The sequence below is a fragment of the Chiloscyllium plagiosum genome, chromosome 32 (assembly GCF_004010195.1).
Source record: "Chiloscyllium plagiosum isolate BGI_BamShark_2017 chromosome 32, ASM401019v2, whole genome shotgun sequence".
NCBI classification, from domain to species: domain Eukaryota; kingdom Metazoa; phylum Chordata; class Chondrichthyes; order Orectolobiformes; family Hemiscylliidae; genus Chiloscyllium; species Chiloscyllium plagiosum.
The window spans coordinates 21933792-21944938 of record NC_057741.1 but is presented as its reverse complement, the minus strand read 5'-3'; the positions used below and the strand labels follow the sequence as shown (position 1 = coordinate 21944938).

General features: G+C 35.5%; 1 protein-coding gene across 1 annotated transcript in view; it reads left to right on the top strand.

Annotated features, from left to right (window-relative positions):
- Nucleotides 1-10805, top strand: part of LOC122539404 (TBC1 domain family member 14-like) — a 79062-nt gene extending 68257 nt beyond the window's left edge. The window contains exons 10-12 of the mRNA XM_043674207.1: nt 1645-1754; nt 3548-3806; nt 6915-10805. Of these exons, the coding sequence (XP_043530142.1) occupies nt 1645-1754; nt 3548-3806; nt 6915-6980 (435 nt within the window). The 3' untranslated portion in view covers nt 6981-10805. The remainder of the gene's footprint in view (nt 1-1644; nt 1755-3547; nt 3807-6914) is intronic.
- The last annotated feature ends 342 nt before the right edge of the window (nt 10806-11147 follow it).

The window sequence follows — 11147 nt, the reverse complement described above, 5'->3', positions numbered from 1 at the left end:
ATACCCAACATGTGCAAAACTAATGTAGTGTACAAAATCCTATGCAAGGACTGCACTAAACACTATATAGGACAGGCAACATGAATTCGACTGGGACAACACTACTATCATAGGGCAAGCCAGACAGAGAACAGCCAGGGAATTCCTAGAGGCATGGCATTCATCCACAAACTCCATCCACAAACTCCATCAACAAACACATCGACCTGGACCCAATATACCAACCACTACAGCGGACAGCTGAAACTGACAACCGGAAGCGGCAGGGACAGACCACTATAAACACCGGAGGAAACATCAAAGAAGCGCTTCGCAGGAGGCTCCCAAGCACTGATGATGTCGCCTAACCAGGGGACGAAACGTTTGCAACAAAAACTTCCAGCTCGGCGAACAGAACCACAACAACGAGCACCCGAGCTACAAATCTTCGCACAAACCATTAAGAAAACATTTTAGTAGTCACGTGTAAATAGGAATGGGAATATTTCATCGATAATTTTACCACTTGAATTACTGAATTGCTTGGTATAAAAGAATTTGTTTCAATAATGTAAAGCATTAAACATCATATTTTTACGACATTGTCAAGTTCCTGCTTAATGTACTAAATTGCTACAAGTAAACCTTGTACCTACTCTAACTCTAACAAATTAACTGTCCTTCAGTCACTGCTATCATGTTTGCAGGATTAAACCAAGGCTCCTTCTGGTGTATAAAACTTTTCACTGGGTAAACTTGCTGAAATTCAAGTGATTGTAGCAATTATTTTGAAGCTAAGTGCATTGTGCTGTTGTTTTTCATAAAAATATTAAATATCAAGGCACAGATTGTTGTGAATCTTAATCTATTCTAACAGAAATATCTTGCCTGTTTGCTAATGTTGCACAATTAACTTTGTTAAAGAACTGCAACTTGAAGCACCTGTGTTTAAATTGGACAGCCATTTGCACTTAACAAAAAGCAACAGTTTTTATCCTTTTGCAATGAGGTCCATTTCAAAGAAGCTACTCCAAAAGTATATTAAGTTTATGGGGTCAGAGGGGTGTCAGGAGGAAGAGAGATCTAGCTCTGCTTATTTTACATCTCTAGAGGGTCAAAGATGGGGTAAAATGATCAAAAGTCTGGTGACCACATGAGCACTATATAATCTTGAAAGCTGAATTTGCCAAGCTTTTCAAAAAAGTCATGGATGGTTTATTGGATCAAAACGTCTCTCTGAAACTTTATAGATGACAGCAAGTATATTCAAAAGACCTAAATTAATAAAATGCGCATGGGAACTGTTGTTCCTATGTAGTGTTTTTATGAAAATAATTTTATTGTTAAGTTCATTTTAAAAGGTATTGGAGGCGGTACGAGAATGGGTTTGAGAAATATATCAGCCATTGTGAAATAGCAGAGCAGACCCATTGGGCTGAATGGTCTAATACAACTCTTATGTCTTATGGTCTTAAAAGACTTTAGTAATTATCGTAAGTTTTATAACCACTGCTTAGTAATCTGAAATTGTGAATTAAAATCATTGTAAGCTAAGTATTCTTAGTTTTTTTTTAATTGTAACTAAATATTGTTCCTAACAGAAAAAAGGACTTGGTTATTTGTTATTGTGTTTTATATTGATGTTCACTTTCTCCCCCTCTATAGATGTTGAAATATTTTGCAGCCTTTGAGGTATTCTTTGAAGAAAACCTACCAAGGTTATTTGCACATTTCAAGAGAAACAACCTTACCCCAGATATTTATTTAATTGACTGGTAAGCAATGTTCTACTGTTGTCTATATTTGCGTGGTGTCATGAAGTTTTTGGCTTTTAACTAATTTATTAATCCGAGAGCCAGTTATTACTAATATTCTCGCACAGTATTAGAAGGTGAAGTATAATTGAACATCTTTCCCATTACAGTGTACTTCCTCACTGAGAGTGGGAAAAGATAATGGGAAACCTCAATTTTCATAAGCCAAAAAAAAAGTTATGTAACATTTGTTTATTTAAATCAATGGAAACTAGCTCAATATTTAGCACACTTTGATTTTGTTTTCCACCATGGTTTAAATCGCTTGATAACTACAAAGTCAAGATAAAGTGGCATTCGAGAATATCAAATAGCTAGACTAACATACATCAATATGTGTTGTGTTGTTCTATTTTTGTTTTTAGATTTCTCTAATAAAGTAAAATGTTTATATTAATATGGAAGCTACCTGCATCACATGCACTGTTAATGCCTTGTACAATAAGTTGTCTATAGAGCTAAATGATGCTAACCATTTTCTAGCCCCATAAAAGTCCATTCTGAAGCTGCCACTTATAGCAATAATTGTAGCAAGGAAGTGATTGCCCCTCAGGTAACAATCTATAGGCTGTGTTGATTTTATCCAAACTCTGGTCTTCACACAGTTTCAATGAGCTCTTCACATTTTAATGATGATATTCTGGATACAGCTGCTTACAACTCTAAGTGAAATTTTCTGTTTTTTGTGGAACAGAAGTTCTTGTTACTTCTAGTTTCCATCATGTATTACAAGCAAACCCCATGAACACCAATATACATGATATAAATGAGCAAGGCGATTTATATTTGCTATACTACAATTATATTGTTTCGCTAATAGTTGTACTACAGATTCACTGAGGGAAGGATGTAATTACAGTATGACATTTTCTGCAGGCACTTTCTGGTATAAATATGGACATTAACAGTTTTTACCAAAAAGATTAAGATATGGTACACAGAAATGTAACACTAATAGCACAAGCAGATTGCTTCACACATTTGTATTTGTACTGTTACGAAACATTGGTAATATGCTTATTATTAATTTATCATAGATTTATAAAGATTACAAGGTGAAGTGTCAGGTATTGACCAGGGCAAATGCTAGCCTTTCCTGGCTAGAGAGTCCTGGTAAAATGAAAGATGCATGTTTGTATTTCAGATTTTAAAATAAAACAAAGCTGTATTTCTTATATGGCTTTACTTATAACTTGCATAAATAGGTCCATTAAACTTACAAGGAGCTGAAATTCCCCCATGTTCAAGTTTGGTCCTTCAGTTGGAATAGGGCTTCCTCCATTAAGTAGAGTTTTGTATTTACAAGAAATATGTTTAAACAACCATGAATTTACTACATGCTGAGGATAAACTTTTTCCACACAGCATGGTGCGTGTCTGAAATGAGCTGCCAGAGGATGTAGTGGAGGCGGATACAGTTACACCATTTACAAGGCATTTGGATTGGTATATGGATAGGAAGGGTTTCAAGGGATATAGGCCAAATGCTGGGAAAGAGGACCAGATCAGTTTAGGATATCTGGTCGGCATGGACAAGCCGGAACGAGAGGTCTGTTTCCAAGCTCTGTGATTCTGATTCTAAATAGCAAGATCCCCATCTGGATTGACTTGAACAATATGTTTTTAATAGTAAAATCACTTTTTATAGATCTTGGTTGTCAGGTGTTTGTTATTTTTGAAATAAATATATTTCATTGCTATTGTAATTCTTCAGTTATACTCAAGGCATAATGGTTGCATTTTCTTCCCTTCAGGATCTTTACTCTGTACAGTAAATCTTTCCCACTGGACCTTGCATGCCGTGTCTGGGATGTGTTCTGCCGTGATGGAGAGGAGTTTCTCTTTAGAACTGCTCTGGGAATCCTAAAATTATATGAGGATGTTTTGACCCAGTTGGATTTTATCCACATGGCACAATTTCTGACCAAACTTCCTGAAGATATGTCATCTGAGGACCTTTTTGGAGCCATTGGAGCCATTAATTTGCAGAGTAGAAATAAAAAGTGGGCTCAGGTAAGAATGGCATAAATCTCTTATGGGAGAAAGATACTGCAGTGTATTGATTTTGTTCAATATTTAAATTATTGCAAAAAATCAAAGCTAATTGTGATTAACTTCCATCAGTCAAATTTATGATTTAAATTGTAGAACTGGGCTGAATTTTATTGTGGTTTTTGGAACATGTGCAGCTGACTTGACAATTTTGCTTGTCGATCCATCCCAGGGCCAGCCTACTTGTAATTTCTACTGTCGATCAGAGATATTTCTGACACTAGCTTGTTCCAGTATTTATCTAATTAATCTGTGAATGTAAGCCATGGAGATCTCTGTTCTGCCATGTGAATTTTCCCACTTGTAAAAAATGTAACACACTACAACCAGTTAAGTCCCTGAGACAGGTATCCATCGAGTACTTATCCTTCCAGCAGAAAATGTGTTCTTGAACCACTCTTATTTCGTTGCTATGATGTGGAGGAGCTGGTGTTGGACTGAGGTGGACCAAGTTAAAAATCTCTCAATACCAGGTTATAGTCCAACAGTTTTTAGAGTGATGCTCTTTCATCAGGTACCTGTCTTTCAAATCACTTCTGGAAACCAAATATATTTCATCTGGTTCCTCTACTACCATCCTTGTTGCATCCTCAATAATTTCTAATAATTTTGTCAGATGACATTTCTCCTGATGTGAATCATGTTGATTTGTTTCGATTATGTCATGCTGTTCTAAATATGGATTTCCGACTAATTGTCCTGTAGTTCTTGTTTTCTGTATCTAACCTTTCTTGAATACCAATGTTACATTTACCAGTTTCCAAACACCTGTGATCATTCCAGAATCTAGGGAATTTTGGAAAATCATTGTCAGTACAACCACTATTTCTGTAGCCATCTCTTCTATAACTTTACGATGTAGGCCATCGTGTCCTGGGGATTTCAGATTTTAGTCCCTTGATTTTCTCCAGTACTTTTTCTTTCCTGGTGTTAGTTACTTCCAATTCCTCACTCATATCAATCTCTGTTTTATACTTTATTTCTTGTATAAATGTTGGCGTTGTGAATACAGACCGAAACTATTTATTCATGTATCTGCCAATTCTTGCCTCTAATTCCAAAAGATCAACATTAGCTACTTTCTTCCTTTTTGGATGCTTGTAAAAGCGTTATGTTAACAGTTTTATTATATTCTTGGCTAGTTTAGTTTCCTTCTACTTTCTTCCTTTCTATTAAGTTTTTAATAACCTTTTGCAGAATTTCAGGACATCTCAGTACTCAAACTTACCACAATTTGCAACATTGTAAGCTGCTCCTTCTAATCTATACTTAGGTTCAACATTTTGAATTTTTAAAAATGTTTCCTGCTATATATTACTGACATTCCTATATTTTCCATTCAACTGTAGGCAGTTGTAATTTCTTATCTCTTTTATTGGCATTAAGTTGAAGATTTTTAATATTGTATGAAGTATGTTGTTTACAAACAACAAATTCAGTTGTTTTGTGATTCATATTTCCTTGTAAATCTTTTACTAACACATTACTGATTAATCCTGCCTCATTACATACCATTAGATGTAAAATTGTTGTAATGCTAGTTGGTTCCACAGTACCTTGCTTTCGGAGACAATTCCAATACTATTCTATAAATTCGTCTTCCAACTCACCTTTGCCAATTTATTTAGTCTAGTCTATGTGATGATTTAGCTCATCAATGGGGCTGTTGTATTGCCTTTGTAGTAACCTTCAATAATTTCTTGTTTTTTGGCTTTGCCCAGTGGTATAATTAATATCAAGTAACTTATAAACTACTGCAAGCATTTGGTTTATGATGCTTGCTATTCCAAATGATCACTCATATTTATTTTTCCAAATATTTGTGGCAAAAATCCTTCATCAATATTGTCCTTACGTCATTCCTTATTGTCAGGACTACCATTTCTGCTTGTCTTTTCAAAATGTTCTGTACCCCGGAACATTTCTTATGTATCTTGGTAACCTTATTGCCATGTTTTTGGCAGTGAAGCTGGGCTTCTTTATTTGTGCCATTAGTTTATCAACTTTATTTCAAATGCTCTGCACTTTCACGTGAAGTGACTTTTTTTATACTACCATTCCCTGCATAAACGTTACTCTGTTACTTTTAAACTCTGCCCTTTCTATCCAACTCAGCTTGTCTTTGCTCATATCAATATACTTTTCTATTGCATCAACTTTTTTCTTTGGATATCTAGATCTCTAATCACCTGAACCTTCCTCTCCATCCATTAGTTTGATATTCCTCTATCCTGGCCCTATTTCTTGATGCACTAATGTCTGTACACCTGTGCCTTATGGACACTCACTGGTCACCATGTCTGCAGTCTTTGCTTGTTCTTGGTCTTTAATTTGCCAAATTTCCCCATATGATGTGAGCCTTCCATGTCCACCATTCAGTTTAAAACCCGCTCCACAGCTTTGTAATGATTCACCAAGAGGCTGGTTGCAGTGGTGTTTTGCTGAAATCTGACCTGACCATTCCATACACACAGTTTCTTCAGTATTGGTGCCAATGGCCCACGGATGAAAATACATTTCTCTCCACCAGCCACATCATTCCTGGAGTCTTGTATTTAAAACTTCTGACCTTAATGTTCCCAAGGCCAGTTTGCGTGTAACTCAGGTAGTATTCCAGAGGTTAGATGTTTCCTTTTGTGAGTCTGGTATTTATTTCAGATCCTAGCTGCTAAGACTCCCTTGAGACTCTCCTCCTTGGCCCTACCTATGTTGTTAATACTCTGGAGAACCTTGCCAACTGGATTCTTCTCCTCCATTGCCATGTTCTTCTCCTCTACTTTCCCCTCCAGCCCAGAGGAGAGATCATTGACTCTTGTACTGGGTAGGCAGTACAGCCTTTGGGACTTGCTACATGTTGTAGAGAATAGCAAGTATCCAAATCTCTGCCATCCCTTAGTACAGCTGCATACCCTTTTACTATTCCCAGTTGAATGGCTGTCTGCACCACATGGTGTGCTCAGTTTTCTATCTGAAGCAACTCCATTTATCAAGATTTAACTCCAAGTAATAATCTAAAATGTTGCAGTGGTTTCAGGATTCTTTAATTTTCAAAACATTTTGCACACTCAGGTATTATCAGCACTGCAGAAAGATACAAAGGAAGTGGATAAAGGAAGCCCAGCCCTGAAACGATGATTGGCATCATGGCGCATTTGGTGTTATATTCAAAGCAGATCAGACTTTGTGAGTTGCAGAATTGGGGTTCTTACTGTCTTTATGATGCTCAAGTTACCTGATACACTGAGGTTAGCCTTAAAAGAATATATGGGTATAATTGAAATCATGGATGTAACTTTCAGAATTTTGAATAGCTGCACCCAGTGTATCATATGACTTTTAGCTGAACAATTTTTAAATTTCATAGTACAACAGAAGTACTAAATTTGGTTGCTTTTGATCAACGTTTGCATAAAGCATTTTATTTTCATACCACTGCCTGTGAGGTCATAAATCTGATCAGTATGTGATCTAACAAATACATCTGTCCAATCTCACATTACATGTAATGGAATGGAGTCATAAATTTGATAGTATGGTTTCCCTTTCATTTTGGCTGCCCTTATTTCACACAGCATCTTAGTAATGTTGAACTTAGACCACAAATCCATGTTTCCAATTATTTTATAGGGTTTTGTAGTTGGAAGCATCAGACTTCAGCTCCATTTCAAAGATGTTGGTACTTCATCTTCCCACTTTTTTAATAGTTTTTTAAATGGGTACCTGCATTCCTAATCATTTAACACAAACCTTGTCTCACTTTGAGTTCAAGAAGGTGGCTAACTGTGGCTGTATCATTGCTGTTTGTCATACCACTGAATCTTTTCGTTGGAATGCAATTGTCATTTCACTGCTTAGACAAATAAGTATCAGTGTAACGTTAAACATATTGAATAATGTACAAAAATATGACTTTCAGGAGCAGTGTTTCTTTTTGCACGCTACACACCAGTCATTGTTATAATACTTACATATTCATTTGTGACCATTGCTACAATCACTTACTGTATCCATTGCAATTAGTAAAAGAGAAATTAGCTTCCACATGTAATTGAGTTTAATGTTATTTCATGGTACAGTGAGATGCCTTTGGTGCTTGTGCAATCAAATGTGTGGCGAACTGCTTGTCAATATCCAACTCAAGGCTGGGTTTTGTGATCAAACAATAAATGTCTTGATGTATACCACAATGTTAAAAAGGGAAGTTAATTAGCAGGGTTTTTTTTAACAGCTGTTCAAAACAGTTAGAAACAGTCTCATTTATCATTACTAAATTGTACCAGTAGCTTCATATTATCCTTTTAATATATTGAAAGTATGAATGTGGAAAAAAACAGTTGGATTCTGGTTCCCATCATAAATCATTCACTTGGTTCTAGTGACTCTGTGAAAAAGACAGATTTGTCTAACCCATAATGACCAATAGTAGTCGGTTCTGATCCTTAGACTGTCCATAGCAACTTTTACCTCCAATTTGTGATTAGAAATTCATACCAAGTCCCAGTTCCTAATTGCTATACATATTTCCATTGAGGGTCCACATATATGAACATCTGGTAGAAATAAAAAGGTTGGTCTCTAAGGCAACACAGTACCTGTGATGCAATTTAGTTGACACCTTCGAGAGATGGGAAGCTGAAAGCCTTGAGGAAAACACTGACTGCAGTTTGGCATTCCAAGCATGTTCCTAACTTAACTAATCATTCAGTTCATTATATCACTGAATTAAATTATCACTTTGTAATTGTTAGCTATTGGAAATGTATTTTAATTTGAAGTAGCAAAGGCCATGAATACAATAATTTTCAAAATGTATGCGCATTAATATTTCTGATCATTTCTGCATGAAATGATCAGTCCGTCCGTGGCTTTTGTCTGTTCTTAAGATAACTTGTTTGAGTAGACTTATGGTAGCACAGCCATGTGGCTCAAGTGCAGTTTGAGCTTAAACAGTGACTGTTGGTAAGCATTTTGAACACCGTATCATAATTGCTGTTCACCCTGCTCCCTCTCAACAGGTACATTCCAGCAGAAATAATTTAATATTGACAATGACCACTGACCATTGTTTTCTCTCATCAGCTATGAGAAATGAATTCTGTATCGAACTGTAGTAGCCCACCATCTGTAAGTTGCAAACAGCTGACTTGCAGAAAGCAATGAAAGTAGAACCTGCAACCTTAATGTCTGTTTAGCATAAACAAACGCCAAGGTACCTCTGATATTTTTGACATGCGAAGTTAACCAGCCCAGTTCTGAAGTGAAATCTAATTGCTATTTTTTTTTGTTATTGAGATTTGTTATGATACATGTTGGGATGAGTTACTGAATTAACAGGAATGTGTAACTTGTTCATCAGGACAGTCACTGACCAACAATATGCCCAGTAACATCCTGAGTGTGAGCTAACACCAAAAGTTTAAAACGGCAACATTTAGTTGCATCACTGGACTTGTGTTCCATGCTGTCAGGTTAATATATTTGCAGTTATCAGGTCAACTTCTGCTAAAATGCTTCCAAATTATTGCATTCTCAATTAACCTCAAACACTGCTTATATTTCACCTTTAAAATGCTTTATAGTCAATATGCAATCAAGGATGTGTATGTGTTTAAACTTAACATCATTATTTGCATCTCTAAAGATAAGGAAACTCGGGTTTATGAACAGAAAGATGTGATGACCTCTGAGTCTCAATGTCATTTTAGCTGTTGCACATGTGACCTAAGATTTCCTTTTGAGGAATGTTGATGTCACTATCAACTGTTTTACATTTATGTGATTATTATGCAAACTACTCAGTGAATTCATGTGTATTAGGACTTTAATCAGCAGAGATGAGGCAGCACTAAATCATTCCCAAATTGGAAAAAGAAAATCCAAAACTGATCCTATACTTGAAAACTCTGCTTGTAACCAAATACAGCAAAAGATTATATATTTTGCAGATTTAAAATTTAACTGAAACAAAATGTATGTGAGATTACCCAAAATAAATCACATTCCTGTATTATTGAGTAATGTGCAAAATCAGCTAGGTCAAAGTTAATTATTTATCTGGATTAAAACTTCTTTGAAAAACAGTACCGTTATCCCCATAGAAAAGGTAACAGTGAGCTATAAACTTAGCCACTACTTTCCCACTGACTGCAGTAAGAGATTTGAATGGAATGATATTGAAAGCCAGTTAGCAGAAGGTAAGTTATTTGCACTTGTGTAGTATGTTACAGAGTTTGTCTAACTTGTTAAGCTACGTTTTTCAGTTTTTGTGCATAGATGTGAGTCATCACATAAATGAAGATTTATTGTAGTAGTATGAAGAGTTAAATGCTGCAATAAGTAAATATTTGCACAAGTTTCTTTTTGAGAGAATTTATCATGAAATATCCCTCATTTGGGGTGCTATTGAGAATAACATTTTCTTTAATTTGATTAGATTTGAGGTACTTAATGACAGAACAATGCAATTGTGATGTGTATATAAATCTATAAATCTCAATCAAATTAATTGTTTCAAGTTGTACAGATTGAAATGTTTAAAGTCTACGTTTGTTCATATATTTTGGATGACCATGCACAGTACTTTTTCTTTTTTCCCAGCAGTGTGATTTATTTCTTACACTTTTGTTTGGGATGGGTGACACTCCTGATTTTTGGATTTTGTCGTTTCTGCAATTTTAACACTGGAAGTGATTTTCTCACATTTTAACTGCTTTAATTGTATAATCATTGGAATGTAATTGACATTGTTTCAACTTTACGAACTAATATTTAAAAAGGCGCACCTGCCATTTTTAATAATGGTACATACCCTATTATTCTTTGGTTGTAAATTGAGACTGGAGAGTGTTTGTTCAGCCAATTGTGAAATAAGCTAAAGTAATTACAGAATATAAAATTTTCCTTCAAATGTAAATAAGATGTTTTCCACAAGATCTCTAAATAAAGACATAGTGAAATGCTTGACATTGTACGTTTTTGATCTGATTCGGCAGCTCCACGACTGTGACTACATTTCCATATTATCAAGTTGAGATACTATTCAGAAAGGAGCTCATCAATATGCCCATATCCATAACATCAGGGCAGAACTTAACATTTAAAGATGGAATCAAATATCATGGCACTGCCTTCAGCAAGATTTTGGAAGCTTGAACTTAAAACATCACCATATGACTGGCCAAATGCAGCATAATATTCTTTTCAGTCTCCTGCTATATTGTCTACTTGAATTTTCATAGCATTACTTTACCATTTCTGTTTAAAATATTGCTGGACTGAAGCAAATGTTAAAATTGCAGTGTA